General features: G+C 43.6%; 1 protein-coding gene across 4 annotated transcripts in view; it reads left to right on the top strand.

Annotated features, from left to right (window-relative positions):
• Positions 1-22,330, top strand: part of amotl1 (angiomotin like 1) — a 116,095-nt gene that overhangs the window by 46,380 nt on the left and 47,385 nt on the right. For all 4 annotated transcript variants that reach the window (XM_085998763.1, XM_085998764.1, XM_085998762.1 and 1 more), the window contains 2 exons: positions 4,829-4,973; positions 9,727-9,819. In XM_085998763.1, coding sequence (XP_085854889.1) covers positions 4,829-4,973; positions 9,727-9,819 — 238 coding nt within the window. The remainder of the gene's footprint in view (positions 1-4,828; positions 4,974-9,726; positions 9,820-22,330) is intronic.

The raw sequence follows: 22,330 nt of genomic DNA, 5'->3' as shown, positions 1-22,330 counted from the left end.
AGAAAAGACAGCCATCCGTGGCTAAGTAAAGTAATAAAGGATAGTATCTGACTGAAAACAAGGGCATATAAAGTAGCCAAATCTAGTGGGAGGATAGAAGATTGGGAAGCATTTAAAAGCCAGCAAAGAATAACTAAAAGATTAATTAAGAAAGGGAAGATAGATTATGAAAGTAAACTAGCAAAAAATATAAAAACAGATAGCAAAAGTTTCTACAGTTATATAAAAAGAAAAAGGGTGGCTAAAGTGAATGTTGGTCCCTTAGAGGACGAGACTGGGAAATTAGTGGTGGGGAACATGGAGTTGGCAGAAACGCTGAACAAATATTTTGTATCAGTCTTTACAGTAGAGGACACTAAAAATATCCCAACACTGGACAAACAGGGGGCTATAGTGGGGGAGGAGCTAAACACGATTAAAATCACTAAGGAGATGGTACTCGGTAAGATAATGGGACTTAAGGCGGATAAATCCCCTGGACCTGATGGCTTACATCATAGGGTCTTGAGAGAAGTAGCGGTAGGGATTGCGGATGCATTGGTGGTAATTTTCCAAAACTCCCTGGATTCAGGAAAGGTCCCAGCAGATTGGAAAACTGCTAATGTAACGCCCTTATTTAAAAAGGGAGGTAGACAAAAGGCTGGAAACTATAGACCAGTTAGCCTAACATCTGTGGTTGGTAAAATGTTGGAGTCCATTATTAAGGAAGCAGTAACAGGACATTTGGATAAGCATAATTTAATCGGACAGAGTCAGCATGGTTTTATGAAGGGGAAGTCATGTTTGACAAATTTGCTCGAATTCTTTGAGGATGTAACAAACAGGGTGGATAAAGGGGAACCAGTGGATGTGGTGTATTTGGACTTCCAAAAGGCATTTGACAAGGTGCCACACAAAAGATTACTGCACAAGATAAAAAATCACAGGATAGGGGGTAATATACTGGCATGGGTGGAAGATTGGCTATCTAACAGAAAACAGAGAGTTGGGATAAATGGTTCATCCTCGGGTTGGCAATCAGTGACTAGTGGTGTTCCGCAGGGGTCAGTGTTGGGACCCCAACTCTTTACAATCTATATTAACGATTTGGAGGAGGGGACCAAGTGCAACGTATCCAAGTTTGCCGACGATACAAAGATGGGAGGGAAAGCAGTGTGTGAGGAGGACATAAAAAACCTGCAAAAGGACAAAGACAGGCTAAGTGAGTGGGCAGAAGTTTGGCAGATGGAATATAATGTTGGAAAGTGTGAGGTTATGCACTTTGGCAGAAAAAATCAAAGAGCAAGTTATTATCTAAATGGAGAGAAACTGCAAAGTGCTACAGTACAAAGGGATCTGGGGATCCTGGTGCATGAAACACAGAAGGTTAGTATGCAGGTACAGCAGGTGATCAGGAAGGCCAATGGAATCTTGGCTTTTATTGCAAAGGGGATGGAGTATAAAAGCAGGGAAGTCTTGCTTCAGTTATACAGGGTACTGGTGAGGCTACACCTGGAATATTGCGTACAGTTTTGGTTTCCATATTTAAGAAAAGATATACTTGCTCTCGAGGCAGTTCAGAGAAGGTTCACTTGGTTGATTCCAGAGATGAGGGGGTTGACTTATGAGGAAAGGTTGAGTAGGTTGGGCCTCTACTCATTGGAATTCAGAAGAATGAGAGGCGATCTTATCGAAACATATAAGATTGTGAGGGTGCTTGATCGGGTGGATGCGGGGAGGATGTTTCCACTGATGGGTGAGACTAGAACTAGGGGGCATCATCTTCGAATAAGGGGCTGCTGTTTCAAAACTGAGATGAGGAGAAACTTCTTCACTCAGAGGGTAGTAAATCTATGGCATTTGCTACCTCAGAGAGCTGTGGAAGCTGCGACATTAAATAAATTTAAAACAGAGATAGACCGTTTCCTAGCTGATAAGGGAATTAGGGGTTACGGGGAGCGGGCAGGGAAGTGGACGTGAGTCTAGGTTCGGATCAGCCATGATCCTATTGAATGGCGGAGCAGGCCCGAGGGGCCATATGGCCTACTCCTGCTCCTACTTCTAATGTTCTTATGTACCTCTTTGACCAAGCTTTTGGTCACCCGACCTAATTTCTCCTTATGTGGCTCGGTGTCAAATTTCTTGTCTTCTAATACTCCTGTGAAGCGCCTTGGGACGTTTTACTACCTTAAAGACGCTATATAAATACAAGTTGTTGTTGCTTCCTGTCTAGTCTCATTCTTTGTCATTCTCTCTGACTTTGTCTTCATCTCTCCCTCTTCCTCCACCCCTCCCTTTCTGTACAACTTCACACATTTTTCTTATTGTGGTGACTCTGCTCTTCGCTTATGTCTCGTTTTTTTTGTGTGCCTTCAGTGTCTCTCTGTGGTCCTCGCATATGCTCTATTACAGCCTAAATTTTCCAAGTCTGCACCAGTGGTAAAATACCTTGAACGCCACCAGTGACTATTGGGAAATTGCAGGTGTGCTGCCTGTGCTTTTCTGATGTACACTGGCTGCAGGTGAGATACCATCACATGGATGTGAACTCCGAAGAATTGCCCCAATATCCCTCTCTTAAGGCGAGGTTATGTAGTAAGGTGGGGGCTGGTAATATATACTGGGTTGGAGGTAGGGGAGGGAAAAGGATATTGGAGAAGGGATCGGAGAGTTGTTTCTGGCCTGTTGTACCCTACCCGAAGTCATTCCCAGCCAGCCCCAACACCTCCGGATGTTTGCAGTCCATATTGCCCCCACTCGCTCTGATCCATCCCAACTCATGTCCTTCTCCACCCCGTAGAATATGTATTGGCCTGTAATTTGCAGTCAGCGGCAAAGCAAAGGTGCTCACCGCTGGCCTGAAAGAAAGCTGCCCACAGAGATCTCGCAATCTCTGTGGCGAGAAGTTTGCCTTTCGCGACGTGCAATTGATTGTAGTGCTCTGTAATGGTAATTCCCAGCAAAGAGCTGCAGTGACGTCAACAAGCTGTCTAACCAGCCAATCACAAGGAAGAATTCTCAGACAGCAAACCAGGAAAAGAAAAACAGCTTTTATCTGGAATTTTAAAAAATGTTAGAGAGTGAAATAAAGATTGGGACTTTCACATGGGAATAAGATAGAAGCTGAAATATCATGAACAAACATTTTTTTAATTGTAATTTTTATCATAATGGATAAATATTACATTTCACAAATATAAAAATTAGTTTTTTGGGGCCGGAACGGTTGTTTAGCAGTCAATATGCTGTTAAAACCCCAATTACACCTATTCCAACAAGGCGTAACATTTAATGAGGTATTTAACAGCGATATTCACGCAAAAAAGCCCACGGTTTCATCAGTTCCACTGATCTCAGTGATTACACTGATTTTGGAGAGGGTGTCCACAGCGCAGCCAGTGTCGGAGCAGTGAATGACTGACCGCAACTTCAGAATTCCCGAGTTTAGATGCGCATGTGCCACATCCTGAAGTTGCGGTCAGTTTCAAAGGGGTGATAACGGCGAACGCTGACAGTTTGCCGTCATTACCTACTGCAAAATCTGGGCCATTATTTTTGATGCAAACTGTTATGGTGTCAGCCATGGCTCAGTGGGTAGCACTCCCACCTCTGAATCAGAAGGTTGTGGGTTCAAGTCACACTCCAGAGACTTGAACACAAAAATCTAGCTCGACACTCCAGTACAGTGCTGAGGGAGTGCTGCACTGTCGGAGGTGCCGTCTTTCGGATGAGACGTTTAAACCGAGGCCCCGTCTGCTCTCTCAAGTGGACATAAAAGATCCTGTGGTACTATTTTGATGAAGAGCAGGGGAGTTATCCCCGGTGTCCTAGTCAATATTTATCCCTCAAACAACTTCTAAAACAGATTATCTGGTCATTATCACATTGTTGTTTATGGGAGCTTGCTGTGCGCTAATTGGCTGCCGCATTTCCTACATTACAACAGTGACTACACTTCAAAAGTGCTTCATTGGCTGTAAAGCGCTTTGGGACATTCAGTGGTTGTGAAAGGGGCTATATAAATGCAAGTTTGTTCTTTCCTCTTTTTCCTTTTCTTTATTTTTCTCTTTCTCTCTGTCTTCTCTCTTTTCTCCTCCCCTTTACCCTCCCCGTCTTTCCTTTCCCTCCTCAGTGCAGCTGTGCCCATATCTTTTCTAGGAAAGACTGGAACACACTTGTTTATAAACAACCAACATGTGTAATGATTCCATTATTTTTTGTCAAAAAGTGACAGTCCAGTCCTGCAGGTGAACTTTAGTGTGCACGTTTCAGTGGAAGTACAAACCCACTGTGATCTTTGCAAGGATAATTTTTGGAAAGTAAAGTTAAGATTTTAAATAGTGCAATCCCACTTTTGGTTATTGCATCAGCATTGACTCCTTTCTACAGTGACAGATTAGGCTGTTCTACACTTTTACTGTACTGTGCTGCCCATTCCTCACTCCAGCAGGACAGTGTAAATATTTTAAGTTATTACTTTTATAGTGGACAATAATTGAGTGTCTGGAAGTAAGCTGTTCAATTAAAGCTTCCTATTAAAATCCACGTGGATATAGAAATGCGTGGCCTTCCTTTCGTTTTCCTGCTAGCGTCTGGTATGAAAACAAACTTTTCCCTTTATTCCACTTGAAATCAATTATGTAACTGCATTTTTTTCTAATTCAGTGGATATGTCTGCATGAGCTTCAAAGGAGCTTGTTTTGATATCCAGTCACATTAATGGAGTCACATGCACATGTTTTTAACAAGCAAATCATGTGCTTCCTTCTCTGAATAGGCCTATTAAGTAAATGTGTATGAATGGAGACAATAGCTAACAATTGCTGCACTATTTTGTATTCTTTTACAGTTTGAAATGGAAATCCAGCGGATCTCAGAAGCCTATGAGAACTTGGTGAAGTCCACCACCAAACGAGAGACCCTGGATAAAGCCATGAAAAATAAACTGGAAGGGGAAATACGGAGACTGCATGACTTCAACAGGGACCTTAGAGGTATTTTTAAAAAAAAAGACAATTTCAAGTCCAGCGAGTCTGTCTTCTCAAGTGTCTGCATATACCAGAAGCATACCCCAAAACAAATTAATTGTAATTCTGAGATAATGCAGAATAAGGTAACGGCAGATGCGGCTAGATGCCCTGCTACAGCAAAATCTGGCCCATTACTTTTGAACTTCCCAACATTTAGGTAAGTTTAGTGTTTGGTTCATTAGCTTCTTCCCCCAACATCCACATACATATTTTGATAAAACCATTCCCATTCTTCTAATTTGAAACTTTCCTTATAGTAGCTTGGTTTGCAAATTTACAAAGTCACAAGATTAGTTTGGATGAAGAAGCTCCTTAGCCTGTTTGATGTCCTGCTCCCAGAATAACATCCTGCACATCTTCCTATTATAACATCCAGCTGTTTTCTATAAGAGTTCTGTGTCCTGGCCTCATACACCTTTCCTGGCAACCCATTCCAGCTGTCAACCACCCTCTGTGTAACAAAATACTTCCTGGCAGATGTCCTAAGTTAGCCCTTGACGCCTTCAAATTGTTGATACCTAATTGAGGTATAGATATAAAGGGTGATTCTGTGATCTGACGCTCCCATTGGGGAGCAGTGCTCCCAGGGGGTACATCTCGGGGAAATTGTGGGTGTGAGCACCACTCCCTGCTGAGACCACCAGATCACAGAATCACTCCTTAGGCTCCCCCTACCGATTTGATCCTGGCAGATGCAGTTGAAGTTTATACCTTCCTTTAGTTTTTCACCAGCACAAACCTATATTTTGAAACTCATGTAAAAGTGTTCAATTTAAACTTAAATTTAACCTGAATCATCAAGCTAAAGCTAAGTGAATAACTTAAATATTTTCATGTTATTGGTGTCCTATTAAAATGATACATGGGGTGTATTTTGCTCTGTGTAAAATTAGTTACGTTACTAAACTGTGGCAGTTTATAATAAACATTTATAGAATCATAGAATCTTACAGCACAGAAGGAGGCCTTTTGGCCCATCATGCTTGTGCCAGCTCTTTGTAAGAGCTATCCAATTAGTCCCACTCCTCTGCTCTTTCCCTGTAGCCCTGCAATTTTCTTCCCTTCAAGTGAAATCATTTTCTTCAACTTTACACACAGATCAAAATATACCCCTAATGTTTAGTTTTAAAAGTTTTCTACATTAAGCAAAATATTTTCCCCATTTATGTTTATTTTTTAATTATTGGACTGCTGTATAATAGATGTGACAAGTTGAAGCTCAGTCATGTTCCCCCATTCAAGCTGACATTATTTGGTGGGATTGTCATTGGACAAGTCATACCTGGAAGCTAAGGGAAATGGGGCAATGAGGCATTCCACCACAATCTTGTTCCTAAAAATGGCGACCATCATGTTCCTCCTGGGAACCTACCAGTTAGCTGGGCTACCTGCCCTGGGCTATCCCATTGCAATGAACAGTGACGGATGGGTGTGGCTACTGTATCCCTTATGTTTTGCTCTACACCGCCCTCAGGAAACAAGGCTATTACATAAGTGGCATTAACAAGACCAAAATGGTGTCCCAGAAGCAGTATGGTTGAGTGGAAGCCATATTTATTAGAAACTCTCTTCTCACTGACAGCTCTCGGATACTGGTAGGACAGTGATTTTCAGACTTCAGTAAGGGGGGCAGAATGGGGGACGGAAATGGGTTTTTCTATGGGGATACTGCTATTTATTTGTTTCGAAGAGGATCCAGTATTTGGAGAGAAAAGTAGGGAAGAAGTAAAAGTGAGGCTTTACCTAAGACATTTGAATTCCACCCGTAGATACCCACTCCAATGGTGTACCAATGTCTATTTTGCTAAATTTCTCAATCTATCAATGTAATCAAAGGTTGTGTTCCCCAAGGAGACTATGGGAAATTATACTTGTTGCTGGCTGAAGGTGCAGCCCATACCCACAAGGAGAAGAGCATTATCTATGGCTGTAAAAGTGACCACAGCATTGAATGCTGTTTTGTTGACTGGCTGGTGACTTGTGTCACTTTAGCCCAGCAGCAAAGTACCACTGCGTAAAGAAGATACTGATGTTCTTTTCGAGTGGGCTTCTCAATTTATGTTTCTCTATGGAAGCTACAAAACAAAGAGATTGAACAGTCCAATTTTACAGACTAGCTTGATCCCCACAAGTGCATGGCACCATTGACTGCACATATGTGGCCTTGAAAACACCCTGACAGCCCTCTCAATTTCATTAATCAGAAGGGCTTTAAAATTGCTAAACATTCACCTAGTGTGTGATGCAAATCCTTTAGAATTTCCTCCTGGCACTTGTTGCTGAAGATTTCTCCTTGACTATCATAATCTCCAGGGTGTTCTGCATGACCTGGCATAGTTCCTGCATAGTGTCGCAGTTGCGGGTGGACTCCACCATCTCCAACAGATGCATAGAAACAGTCTCCACTGCCCGCACATGAGCTACACGCTCTCTTACCATGATTCTTTTGAAGACTTGTCCCCGGAATCTGAGTCCCGCAGCTCCTCAGCCAAGGTCAGTCATTTCTCCACCCTCCATGGAACAACAGCTTGCTCTCCATGTTCCACTCCCAGCTCCTCCTGCTCACTGGTGCTCGCTGCTTCAACCCATGGTAATTCCACGGATTTGTTAACTATATCCTTCCAAGTGGGTGTATCTGGGCTGTTGCTCGAATACATAACATATTATGACAGTTTATAAGGCTGGGGCAGGAGTTGTTTAGCAGAATTGGGGGGTGGGGGGGCTTCTGAAGGGATTGTGGGCCGAGAGCAGCAGAGGGATGCCCGGTGGAGCAGGGGGGAGAGGCCATGTGGGGGCAGGAGGGGCCGCGGGGCACCTCCGGTCACGGAAGGTAGGTTAGGCAGGGACCCTGGATTCAGGAGTAAGTGTAAAGGCTCTTACCTCCTGGATCCAGCAGTCCTCGCCTTGCATTAGCTAGCAGGTTTCACGAGGCGTGCAAAACCTGACCAGCTAAAGTTAAATACAAAATGATGGTTAAAGCAGAGGCTTCCAGCCTCATTACAATATTTAAATAGACAACCCGCCTCCTGGGGGCCTCCGTTAAAACCGGAAGGAGGCGGGTTCAGGTCAGGATTCAGACTTTTAACACTAACTTCCCATATGACCCCAACCCACCTGTGTTTTTTTAGGTTAAAATTCCCCCCTCTGACTCTGAAATTCCTTCAGCCCTATGGATAGGCATCAAAGGGCGTTGATGAGTTCTGGGCATCCAGAAATGCTATGGGCCAATGTGGCGGAGGCAGGCTGGAGGGGTTAAATTTTGAAGGGCTGCTTTAACTAAGGCAGTTGATCACAGAGAAAAAAATATTTTGAGACCTTTAGCCAATGCTGCCAGCGAAGCAGCAAGGTGGCAATTCCAGCCCCGCATCCTCCTTCCCCAAGACAGATTGTGCCATTAAAAAGTCCCGGTGCCTGCTCAAATTATTTAAATTACCCTGTCCCCAGAAATCAACTGGGTTCAGGGGCACAGGTGAGGAGGGGCAGAAGATCCACTGCCATTGCAGCACAGAAGAAAATCTGAGAAACTAGAAGACCAGGTGTTGGCACCTCCACCACCTAGGCAACGTATCCTGCTGTCCTATTCGCCATCACAAACACAGCTTGTGGCTAACTCTTCAGCTGTGACATATATAATTTAATCTGGGTTTTACAACATACAGCTGTGGACACGGGAAGACGCTCTAACCTCTTTTATCAAATATAATACAAGTGGTTACCTTTTTACCCAGCATGTACTTCACTATTGAAACAGGCAACAGATTTTAGTCCCAAATGTTAACTTTATTAAATTTTAGGGGGTACCCCAGGGATATGACCTATTAAATGCCAAACTATATTGCTGTATCTGCTTTGTATTAGGCTGATGGGAGCAATATTTCCTGCAGTCTAAGAAGTTAATTTTATGTTGATTGTTATCTTCCATATATTTCACATGCCGTGTCTCAGTGGCAGTACTCTCGCCTCTGAATCGGAAGGTTGTGGGTTCAAGCCGCACTTCAGAGACTTGAGCACATAATCTAGGCTGGTACTTCAGTGCAGTACTGAGGGAGTGCTGCACTGTCTGAGGTTCCATCTTTCGGATGAGACGTTAAACCGAGGCCCTGTCTGTCCGCTCAGGTGGGCGTAAAAGATCCCATGGCACTTTTTGAAGAAGAGTAGTGAAGTCCTCCTGGTGTCCTGGCCAACAGTTATCCCTCAATCAACACCAAAGAAATCAGATTATCTGGTCATTATCTCGTTGCTGTTTGTGGGAGCTTGCTGTGTGCAAATTGGCTGTCGCGTTTCCAACATTACAACAGTGACTACACTTCAAAAAGTACTTAATTGGCTGTAAAGCGCTTTGGAACGTCCTGAGGTTTAAGAAAGGTGCTATATAAATACAAATCTTTCTTTCCTGTGTCTGGCCAGCAGTGTGCAACTATATGTGGGGCTGGAAACAGGACTCCAGATCTCTGGGTAAAACTTTAATGAGGAGTAGTTTTCTGAAATATGAGGCTGGCCTGAAAACCATTAGTCATTTGGATTTTATTGGAAGTTACGTTCTGAAAGCACCATTCACAATCTCTGTGACAGGACTATTGGGGAAATTTAACGCAGGTAGAATTGCTGTGTAAAACATAATGAACTTATTTTACTTAGGTCAGCTTATTATACAACTTCTTGGCATAAATGGTATTTTAACATATTTTAACAAAAAATATTTCCTATTTCTATGTAGATCGCTTAGAGACTGCCAACAGGCAGCTGGCCAGCAGGGAGTATGATGGTACTGAAGATAACATGACAACAGAGGGCCATTATACAACACAGAGTGAGTACTGCGGACCACAATTCCAAGAACAAACTTTACAACATATGGGCGGGGTGGGTGTTAATGTGCATTACGTTAAAAAATGATGAAAATTTGCTTTCACTGAGCAGAAAAAGGTTGGCCTTTGGTATGATGGACTTAAATCAATCTCAGCAAGGTGTGATATTTTCCTTTTTTAAAGGTGAATTGGGAGTGCAAATTATAATTCTTGCTGCTTTCCTCTCCGTTTGTAACAACATGTAAGGATCAAATAGAGAGGCTGAGCTGCATGGCTGTGAGCAAGGAGGGGCAATTCAGTGTCTTCCCCAAATAAAAAGTAAAAACCTAAAGTTAAAATTCAATCACCACATTTCCAGAAGTATTTCTTTCTGCCCTCTGTCAGGTTGAAATTCCTTCTATTTTTCTTGTTCTTAGAGCATTTTTCTTCTCACTTACAGCTCTTTATATCTGAATGTCTTTTTTTTTACTTTCTGGTTGGAAATGGAGTGACTTTAAATTCCTTGAATTTATTTTAATCGGTCTGATTTCTCTTTCATCCCTGCAGGCTGCCAAGTCACACAATTATTTAACTCTCATCAATCCAGGCGGCATAAAAAGTCCTAATGCAGTACCAGTTTTTGCGGTCTGCTTGGGTAGTGTATCGAGTTTAACTGCAGAGTCGTGTGGTTAGCTGACTAGACAGATATCTGGTGCACAATGTTTTTCAGCCTAGATATTTAGGACCAAAGAATTAAACAACAAACTAAGAGACCAGAGATAGTGAGATAGAAATTCCTCTTGGATGGCAATGCAAAGCGGGCGGTATCCAATTGGCCACCCAATATTGAGTCCTATTGAAGTCAATGGAACTGAATATCGGGTGGAGCGTATAACTGATGGCCGATTCAATACCGCCCACTTTGTGCTGCCGCCCAAGTGAAATTTCTAGCTCAGTCTCTGCACCGAACGACTTCTCATCCTCGGTGATTTCAACCTCCATCTCAATTCATCATGCTCTCTCCTCTGAGCTCACTAGCCTCCTATCCTCCCTTAATCTTTCCCTCCATGTAAACTCCCCAATCCATATTCATGGCCACCCCCTCAAACTTGCCATCTCTCGTGGCCTCGTAACTCCCATCGTGTCAATTGCAGATAAGGCCATCTCTGACCATTTCCTCGTCTCGCTCTCCACCCACATCCTCCTTCCACCGCGCCCCCCCCGCCCTCCAACCCTACTTCCTTCTGTGTCCGCCCCTGGAAAAAACACTCTCCCAACTCTCTTGCAACTGCACTTATGAAATCCCAACTGTCCAGCCCTCCATTCACCATGACATTTCTGCAGCTACCAATCTGCTCAACCACACCCTCACCACCATCTTTGATGCCTTAGTCCCTACTACAATTGCCCTCTTTCACCCTGGCCGTTTCCCCTGGTACGGCTCTCATCTTCGCTCCCTTAAGTCCAAGGGATGCAGACTCGAATGGATGTGGCAGACAACTGGTTTAGCCATTCACCGCCAGATCTGGCTGGACCACATAAAGCACTATCGGGCCCTGCTCACGTCTGCCAAAATTGCTCACTATTCCAGAATCATTCTGGAATACAAAGGTAAATCCCGACTCCTATTCTCTACTGTTAACCGTCTTCTTAAATCCCTCTCCCCTGTCTCCTCCACCCTCACCTCCGATAACAAATGTGAGGAGCTCATGGACTTCTTTGTCTCTAAGATTGAGACCATCTGTTCAGCTGCCTCTGCCACTTCCCTTCATTCCCCTAGCCCACTGGTCCAAACTTCCTCTAAGGTTCCCCCCTGCTCGAGCCCTGAACTCACATCTTTCTCCAGTTTCTCTCCGATCTCCCTTCATGACCTCTCTGCGCTCATCTTGTCGATGAGACCCACCTCCTGCTCCCTCGGCCCTATTCCCACCAAACTGCTGACCACCCAACTTCCTTTTCTGGCTCCCATGTTAGCTGATATTGTTAACGGTGTTCTCTCTCCTCAGGTACTGTCCCTCTCTCCCTCAAACCTTGATCCCTCCGTCCTTGCAAACTACCACCCCATCTTGAACCTCCCTTTCCTCTCCCAAAGCCCTTGAATGTGTTGTTGCCTCCCAAATCCGTGCCCATCTTTCCCACAATTCCATATTTGAATCCCTCCAATCGGGTGTCCGCCCTTGCCACAGTACTGAAACGGCTCTCATCAAAGTCACAAATGACATCCCTTGTGACTGTGACAAAGGCAAACTATCCCTCCTCGTCCTTCTTGACTTGTCTGCAGCCTTTGACACGGTTGACCACTCCATCCTTCTCCAACGCCTCTCCACTGTCGTCCAGCTGGGTGGGACTGCACTCGCCTGGTTCCATTCTTCTCTCAAATCGTAACCAAAGAATCACCTGCAACGGCTTCTCTTCCTGCTCCCGCATGGTTACCTCTGGTGTCCCCCCAAGGATCTATCCTTGGCCCCCTCCTATTTCTCATCTACAAGTTGCCCCTTGGCGACATCATCCAAAAACACAGCATCAGTTTCCACATGTACGCTGACGACACCCAGCTCTACCTCACTAGCTCTTCTCTCGACCCTCCACAGTGTCTAAATTGCCAGACTGCTTTTCCGACATACATGTGATGAGCAAAAATTTTCTCCAATTAAATATTGGGAAAACCGAAGCCATTGTTTTTGGTCCCCACCACAAACCTAGTTCCCTAGCCACTGACTCCATCCCTCTCCCTAATATCTGTCTGAGGCTGAACCACACTGTTCGCAACTGTTGTCATATTTGACCCTGAAATGAGCTTCTGACCACGTATCCGCAGCATAACAAAGACTGCCTACTTCCACCTCCAGAACATCGCACATCTCCGCTCTTGCCTCAGCTCATCCGCTGCTGAAACCCTCGTCCATGCCTTTGTTACCTCTAGACTTGACTATTTCAACGCACTCCTGGCTGGCCTCCCACATTCTACCCTACGTAAACTTGAGGTCATCCAAAACTCGGCTGCCCGTGTCCTAACTCGCACCAAGTCCTGTTCGCCCATCACCCCTGTGCTCGCTGACCTACATTGGCTCCCGGTTAAGCAACGCTTCGATTTCAAAATTCTCCTCCATGTTTTCAGATCCCTCCATGGCCTCACCCCTTCCTAGCTCTGTAATCTCCTTCAGCCTTCCCCGCCCCCCCGGAGATATCTGCACTCCTCTAATTCTGCCCTCTTGAGCATCCCTGATTATAATCACTCAACCTTTGGTGGCCGTGCCTTCTGTTGCCTAGGCCCTAATCTCTGGAATTCTCTGCCTAATCATGTTCGCCTCGCTACCTCTCTTTTCTCCTTTAAGACGCTTCTTAAAACCTACCTCTTTTACCAAGCTTTTGGTCACCTGCCCTAATTTATCCTTATGTGGCTTGGTGTCAAATTTTTTGTCTTAAAATACTCCTGTGCAGCGCCTTGGGACATTTTACTACATTAAAGGAGCTATATAAATACAAGTTGTTGTTGTATGTGGAATTTTGGGGCTAGGGAAAAGAAACATCTGCCCATAACCCAGGCCAACAGCAAATATTTTCAATTCTCAGCTAAGATATCAGACAGTGCCCCACCTGAGAGTAGGATATTCTATTTAGGGGACTGCTTGGAATTGGCATCATGAAAAGAAACTGTATAGACCAATCCCAATGTGGTGTTGACCATGTCCATAGACCAGGGCGTCATTCCTTTTCAGCTAGAAAAGTCAGTCTATCTTCAAGCAGCTCCTGTAGGAGGATAATAAAGCTACAATATTATCTTCTTTGACCAAAAGGAGGGGAACTATTCAAAAAGTTTCACAGGAATCCTGTTCTTTTGTATTCTGTTCCTCTGTAAGGAGGGCTTTTATATAACTCATATATATATAAGGCTCTTCAAAGTATGTGTGTCCCTTACTACTTTTTAGGGCTGTACCCTGCTTGGCTTCTAATTGATTTATGTGCGCTTCTGGGTCTTGTATGAATGTGACCAACTGCAGTGTTTTCTTTTATAAAATATAAAGATTTTTTTTTAATGAAATTACATTTAAAGAAAAAATTTGTATCAAAAATTTCTACAGTGACTGGTAGCCATTTTAAACCCTGGCTCATAAGAAATGCTAATCATATTGTATTAATTTTATTCCTCAAAACTTCTAACCCTTTATTCTCTCAACCAACAAAGGTAAAATTCAGACTGCCAACCCGCCCCCACGCGATTTTCGTGAGTGTCGGGTTAGCCGTTCCTAAACTGGAACCGGTGGGACAGGTAGTTAAGGCAGTTAACAGCCTGTTCACTGCCTTGCTAATCCTATTTTGATAGTGGTTTCCCATTTTCGTGCTTCTGGCTCCTGTTTCCCGTCTTGTCAGAAACAGGCCAGGTTCAAGGAGACGAGTTGCAGGAGGACATGATTTGTAGTCATTGGTGCAGCACTTTAAAAGCGCTCTTGAAATAGGGCTGACATTTAAATGCAACAACTTTGCTGTTGGAGGTTTGGTATAAGATTTTGCACACCTACTGACCTTGTGACTGTTCAAGCTGCCACCCATCTACAGTGTGACCTGAATGGAATAATTTTAGGCCACTTTGACTGTGCGCTTGCAAGCTTCTTGCCTCAAATGAAATCTACAGCAACGGGATGGGAAACATTTATGTCCTCTCATCCTGATCCTCCTAATCGGAGGAGCAGCAGCAGCATGGCTCAGTGCAAATCTTCCTTGGAAGAGGAGGATTGGGAGGCGTGCCTTGCATGCCCTGTTGTGACCAATGCAGCATCCCTGCAGTTCACTGCTGCCCGTCAAGCAGGGTATGCACACTGCCATGCCACATTCACATAAGCTTACTCTTCAACTATAGATGGCTACCATATGGCTCTCTAATTATAGGCGACATTCCTCCAATGTCATACTTCATCTCTGCTATACCCGGTTATTTCCTATCCCTTTCACAATCAGCATTACAAATGCAAGTCGCCCTGAGCACTCAATGCACATTTCCCATTTCCCAGAACACACAGGCCACACAATCAACTGTTTGCCATCATTTTTCTTTACGACATGACAAAAGGATCACAAAGCAAGTACAGTCAGAAAAATAATGACAAAACACCCACGTGAGTCCCCTTGTGACTATAGGTGCTTAATCTTTCTCTTACGTGTGCTTCTACGTGGTGCTATCCCTGTGGCTTCAGCAGATGTAGAGGCATCTTGCTGACTAGGATATTGCGCCTGCAGAGACACCTTTGGCGGGCGTCCTCTGGGTATGGGAGCCTGGGAGGGCTCTTCAACAGTCTGCTCTTCCTGCGGCTGTGCAGGGGCTGAAACGGCCATCTCAGTTGGCTCTGCAAAGTGGGTCTCTGACCGAGGGCTCCGCAGTGGCATGGTCGTGTGAGCGCTTGGAGAGGAGCCCACACTTCCTTGTGGTCTGCCATCAACATCCCCCTCATCAGTCAGCCGCACTTCAGTGCTGGCAAGTGGCTGGAGAGCACCTTGCTGCACATCAGGCGGCCCATGAGGACTCGTAACTGCACTGGCAGTCCTTATCGTCCAATGACGCTCTGGTCTCTCTGCTCAATAGCTGCCCATCTCTCCTCCAGAGATGACAATCTATTTTGTACACTCACCATGTTTTCCTGGCTCTGGTGACTTAATTCCTCCATGACGGTAGCTATCCTTTCCATGGAGGTTGCCATCTTATTCATGGTGGTGCGTTCATGCACCATTGCCTCCACCACAGCAGTGCTGATGTTACAGATGGACTCCTCCATTCTCTCCACACTCACATTAACCCTGGAGGCAAACCCTTCCAGAGACTCCTGCACTTGTTCTTGTATATCCCGAACTGCTCTTTTTTTGGATGGCCCCAGAGGCTCAGCAGAGCTAACAGATTGCTGAGACCTCTGCTGAGGACTTTCCACTGCTGTCGCTGTCTCTACCATCTGCTGATGCTCACTTGTGCGCTGTGATAGACTAGCTGGCAACACTACTCTAACTCGCGAGGGTCCCACCGAGCTGTTGATGCACTGAGTCCTGATGACGCTGCTCCCTCAGAGGCTTCACGTTCCTCTGAGGAGATGTCTGGCTCTTCGTCCTGGATCGTGGGGAGGGGGGCGTTCGATGGTTCTGTGGGAGAGTAAAGGCATGAGTTAGACACCTGATATTGATGTAGCCGACAGATCCTTCAGTGCAGATGATGCAAAGCGATTCTCTATGAACATCATATGCCATTGCAGTCAATCACTAAATGTCAATGAGAGGGATGAAATTCTATTCTGGCACCAGCTTTGTCTAGTGTGCCTGTCTCTCATCATCCATTTCCAGATCCTTGCCACCTCCGACAATTTCGTGTGCAGCCTCCTCAGCACTTGTCAGCGTTGCTAGGGTTGGTGTACCTCCTCCAGTCATTGCTCTCCCTCTTATTGTGGGCTATCTTTTCCTGCAAGGAGGGACACAAGCGGAGTTTCAACCATGATGATGGAGTGAGTGTGAAGAATTCCTACCGTAGAAGCTTTGAGGGAGATGAAGATGGGGTGAGGTGCCAAGAGGAAGCTAGCTCCCTGTGCATTGTTACTGCATGACAATGAGAGCAAGTCTAAGGGGTGCATAGGCAGGATGCTGAAGTGATTCAGTGCAGAGACAGAGATGGATAGGTAAGGGTGCAAGGGAAGTAAGGGTAAGGTGGGATGTGGAGGAGCAGACTTGCAACGCAGCGTGCTGGTGATGAGAAGAGAAGGGAAGCAGAGTGAAGGTAAGTGTGATGGGATACTCACTTTTGATGATCGCACAAGATCATTAAACTGTTTTCAGCACTGGATCCAGGAGCGTGAATATATGGACCTTGTGCTGACCACCTCAGCAATGCGCAGCCAGGCTGCCTTGGTCTGCTGAGGAGGCTTCCTCTGGTCAGCAGGAGGGAAGAGAATCTCCCTGCGCCCTCTTACAGCATCAACAAGAGCATGGAGTGACTCATCATTAAAGCATGGAGCTGCCTAGCCTCTGGAAGAACTCATTGTAGTTGTCACAAATTCACAGACCATCAGAATGCAGAAGACGAAGGCTGAGGCTGAATGGGAGCATTAAAAGCAGCTGCTATGATGACATCATCAGAGGCGGCTAGCCAACCCGACCGCACTCATTGGACCGGCCAGCGCGCCCCAATAACGTCAACAAGGTGATTTAATTAAAATCGGAAATCCACAGCGGATCCCGCCGGAAGTGGCTCCGGAACCCACCCACCATGCAACCCGACTCCAAGCCGTCTCGGTAATTAAAATTGCGGCCCATATATTTCAAACTGCCTAAATATGGGTAGGCGTGTTCTACGTCTTCCATTATTTTCAGAGGAATATCCCAGAAGTGGCAACAACTGGGCAGCCAGCAGAGCTACATCTTGACTGATTTCCCAATCTAGCCCGCTGTGCTGCTTCCCAAAAACGGGCAGTAAAGGGGAGGAAACTCTAGCCCCTTATGTCTTTTGTGCTGTGCCTTCAGCTGTACACAGCAACATTTATTTTTAAAGGGGCAAGCACATCTGAACCCAAATTCAGGTTTTTGCAAATTGAAGGGCCAGTTTGGGTCATTCCAGTTTACAGATTTAATTGTATAATCATCCAAAGCAGAAATTTAACCATGTGTTACAATCATTATAACATTAATGGGGAGGAGTAAGAATTTGTTTTTGTAAGTGATAACATATGCTTAAGGCATAGAGCAGTAAACACCTGATATAAATATCCTTGTTTAGCTGCAGTAATACCACTGGTTTCTGTCTAAAATTTTAACTTTTTACACAGCGAACAAAACTGTCAGTGAATTTTTAAAAATCTGTAAGGGTTGCTTTGCACTGAGAGTTTACTACTTAGAAATGTTGCTAATTTTTGAATAGTTTCAAAATTTGCACCATTTTTTTTGTTTTTCAACATGGATTGCTTCGCTATTAGATTTTTTTCTGATATCAAGTGATCAGAAACTCGATACAAGGTGTCAGGAGGAGAAACTTTGCATAAAAATACTCTACATTGAAAGGAAGCTGTGGTGTTGACTGCAAGTAATTAAAAATAAACTGCATATTATGACACTACGTTATCGTCTGTAGCCTGGACTCGGTTTACACCTTGAACCAAACATAGAACATGATGTAATGTCACATATGTGCTCAAGATAGTATAAAAATAAATCAGATGCAACCATGTCAAATTATAATTTTTCTTTAATTCTACCTCTTGATTTTTTTCTAAGAAACATCCGGAGTTGGAATTTATCCAACATTTAGAACTCTTGAATCCTAGCAGTAAACCCTGTATATGTCGAGTAAAATGAGAATTTTGCAATGTGTGATAGCAGCTTCATTTCCATAACTAAATGGCAGAAATAGTGTGTCCAATTCTATATTAGCACATTCCCTTGAATTAAGTTTGGATGGAGCACATGTTGGGCATGCCAACAGCAGCTGCATTGCCGGTTAAAGATCTACAATTTCTCACTGGATTACCCATGCCAGGAGTTTTGCATACTTTAAATAAACACAGCACATAGTGAGCTTCAACCATCACACTCTAACCTGGACCACGAGAAATGCCATTCATTGCTGTTTGAAGATGCTCTGGTTTGGCAGCTTGCCAGCTCTGTTTTCCTATCCTGTCTGTTGGCCTCTCTCTGAACCTGTTTCCTTTCTGGAAATGAGGATGTATCAGAAGACTGAATGGAAATGTCAGCAAATTCAGAGCTGGGTTTGGGGAATTTCCTTTTATCAGTTAAAGAATTTTTTACAGGAATGTATGAAGTGCCTCAAGCTGCTTGTAATGAATGAGAAAAGTGGGGCAAAAGCAACTAATCAGAGGGCATAAAGTTGCAATTTAGTTTGTGAATATTTGCATGGAACAATATAGAACAAACTATTGAGGTTTGTGGGAAAGGAGAAGTTCAACTGAGTGGTTCAGTTTAATGTAAACTCCTCCAGTGATACCATTGTATATAAACTATCAATTCACACATCAGTTCATTGGTTTATAGTATCATTGATGGTTCCCTCTGTTACTGCAGTTCATGTTCGTTCTACTGTGTCATCTTTTGTGTTTTTGGCTTGATGTGCCCAAATTGTCCATCTTTGAATTGACTCAGCTTTTAAGCATATTTTTCTGCATCACTGCTGTCATTTTAGAAGAATGAGAGCCTACAGGAGAGGTTGACGCCTCAGTGCAGCTCCCCAGCACTTCACCTAAGTGGCCATTCCTTGTGTGTGAGGTTAGATGGTGAATGTTGGTAGTTTATTAGCCTGTAGGATAATCGTAGTTGAACCCATTCCTCTCCTTACCTGATCACAACATACTCACACTGTCCAGCACAGAGGTCACTAGATAGCAATCAAGGGAAGGATATCTGACTGAACTTCTCCCTCCTGAGCCCAGAGACACTGAAGTCAATTGTTGCACTCCATCACCACCCCGAGATCAGTTTATACAATACCAAGTGAGCTAGCAGGGATCAAAAATATAATTTTAGTGCAGTTTCCTTTTATGATTACTGGAAAATTGGATGTAATGGTGGAGCAGAGGTTTGGTTTTTGCACTGAGGCACCACTTTGTAGGAAAAGAACAGTAAAAAGAACTGGAGTGTCTATTGACCCCACTATCAGCCAGTGACTTGGAGGCAGAGGGGTCTAATGGCAGGACTCCCAGAATACAGTAACCAAAGTCTATTTACTCAGCAAACAGAGTCTATTTAAACAGCACACTGCACCAAACAGTCTACAGTGTCTATTTAAAAAGATTCTCTACAAACTATATGCAGTCCTCATTCTTGTTTTTATTTAGATGTAGTTACTATAAAGTCTTTTCAGCTGCTTGCTGATCAGCTGTTCTTTTCCTCTTAAATTTTATCCTTATTTAACTCGTGCTTGGATGTCATTTCATGGCATTATTGACTATCTAAATTCATTTCATTTTTATTAAGTTTTGTACTACTAATCGGGTGGAATGGACTTTGAAAAACAATTGGCTGATCTATTCTCTCTGGGATTGAAATTCTGTTGAACATTATTTTAGGGCATTGGTTATTAACTTTATATAAAATTCCTTTGTGTGCTATTTTAAAAGTCAATAATCCATTTAATGTGCACTGTAAATATCAGCTGTATTTGTGAATAATTATAGGGAGTCTTTCTCCGCTACATCATTCTGGGTTGTCCCTTTTTAACCTGCAATACTATTTCTCAACCATCTTCATTACTTCCTTTGTGTTCCAGTAGCAGAACGTTTTTGAATTAATTCAGATTCAGAATACTAAGGTGCTTAAGCTTACTAATCTGAAACCCATAACTAACTTTGGTTGTCATCCATGGTTTCTTAAATATAAGGCAACCTCCATAAATGGTGGGATATTTCTTTTCAATCTTGTTCATTTCGAACATTGGTACTTTTCTTCAAGTGGCACACCTTCTACCACATATCTATCCCTCCAGCTTCTTCGCACAAATCCGTGTTCAAATCCACAACCGGGGCAATAGCCTCCTCACACCTACTTGACCCCCATTAGCTAGTGAGCATCACACAAAGCAGTTCTCCTTCAAACTGGAAATTTGACCTGGAAATCTTTTGTCAGTAAATTGTGGTTTGTACTGTCTGCACCCTTGCTCCATTTCTCCTAGAAATTATGCATGCCGTAACTACACAGTCCCACAGTGTACTATTTTTACAGGTTAAGTGTACGTTAAGCTAGTTAATTAGCATTCTTGCAAGTACTTTCAGATGTGCGTTAGTTTTAGTACATCTTAATGTAAGAAGACGAGGGATACAGTTAGCGGCAGCTTCATCTAAGGCTCAGAATTTAAGTTGGTGCAAATTAAACAGCACTAGTCAGATGCGAATTTTCTGAAAAATAACTGCATCAGGGTTATTTATGACAACCACATGGGTGCTTTCTTCCCTAACACATTTCAGTCCTGGTACAGACAAGAAAACACAGACTCTCCCAAATTTCCTTCAGCAAGTCCAGTCATCAGCCTATCTCACAAACTTGTCTCTATTGGTAAGTTTAGCAACAGGCAGATTCTTCTACCTAAAAATTTCTAGGAGAGGTTTTTATAAATCCGTGCCACCTCTGCATGGGGTCTCTTCAATTGCAAGAGAGGGGTCAGCATAGCCCTCCCTAACTGTTAATCTGAGCCCATGGAATAGTTCTACTGCCCTGAACCCTCAAGTTGCCTGCCCCTGGAAGCCATATTTTGCACAGGGCGATGGAATCAGAATCATAGAGGTTTATGGCACAGAAGGAGGCCATTCGGCCCATTGTGTCTGTGCCGGCCGAAAAAGAGCTATCCAGCCAAATACCACTTTCCAGCTCTTGGTCCGTAGCCTTATAGGTTACGACACTTCAAGTGCCTATCCAAGTACTTTTTAAATACAATGAGGGTTTCTGCTTCTACCACCCTTTCAGGCAGTGAGTTCCAGACCCTCGCCACCCTCTGGGTGAAAAAACCTCTTCTCAACTCCCCTCTAATCCTTCTACCAATTACTTTAAATCTATGCCACTGGTTATTGACATCTCTGCTAAGGGAAATGGGTTCTTCCTATCCACACTATCTAGGCCCCTCATAATTTTATATACCTCAATCAAGTCTCCCCTCAACCTCCTCTGTTCCAAAGAAAACAACACCAGCCTCTCCAATCTTTCCAACATTTGAACAACTTTATTCCTGATTTGCAAAAAACAATACTTTATCTAATGTAAACTACCACTTCCTCTGGGCACGACACTGGCTTTTCCTAATATAATTGCAGACTAGTATTTCCTATATTAAGGTAAACTCAGGTTGCTAGCTCTCTAAATTTCATAAAGATAGGATTTATGAAAACACTTCAATTCCTTCTCTCTCCCCCTTTGGGCTTGGTTGTTTATGTAAGCAGAGTAACAATTTGCTTCAGTATGTTGGACATCAAAATGCTAAGAAATTGGATTTTTGAGGGAAGTTTGGGGTTGTAAACAGGCCGTTGAGAGCAGAATCAAGTAAATGAATAGATTTTCAAGCTTTTTTACATCTGCATGTTGCAATCGATGTTAAACGTTACTCTTTGGGACAATGGAAGAATTCACTATAATAAACTTAGCATCACATTTGTGTCAGTAGCCGTGCAGCTGATATTTTTTACTGTTTTTACCAACAAAAGTTAATTTATGTCATGTTCGTGTTAAAATGAGGATGAATTCTAATAGATTGTGTACAGTAATTCAGTACCAATGGAGTGCCACCTAAACTGTAATCATTAGCTGCACAACCACTGACACAAATGTGATGCCAAGTTGCTATTGTAGTGAATTATTCCATTGTCCAAAACAATAATATTGGGAAGTAAACACAAAAAAGCTTGAGATGTACTGATCTACTTGATGACCACAGTTCTGTTCTATTGAATGGAGGATAGGAAAGTTAGTATGAAGGACAAGACTGTAGGTCAAGGTTTTCAATTACCCCATTATTCTTAGTTGCCTGCCTCGTACAGTACAGTCATTACTTGATAAAAGTTTCAGCTCATGTTT

Source organism: Somniosus microcephalus, chromosome 10 (genome assembly GCF_052327205.1).
Source record: "Somniosus microcephalus isolate GS21.2 chromosome 10, FLI_Smic_1.0, whole genome shotgun sequence".
NCBI lineage: Eukaryota > Metazoa > Chordata > Chondrichthyes > Squaliformes > Somniosidae > Somniosus > Somniosus microcephalus.
The sequence above is the reverse complement of the archived record's forward strand: the minus strand, read 5'-3'. Positions and strand labels throughout refer to the sequence as shown.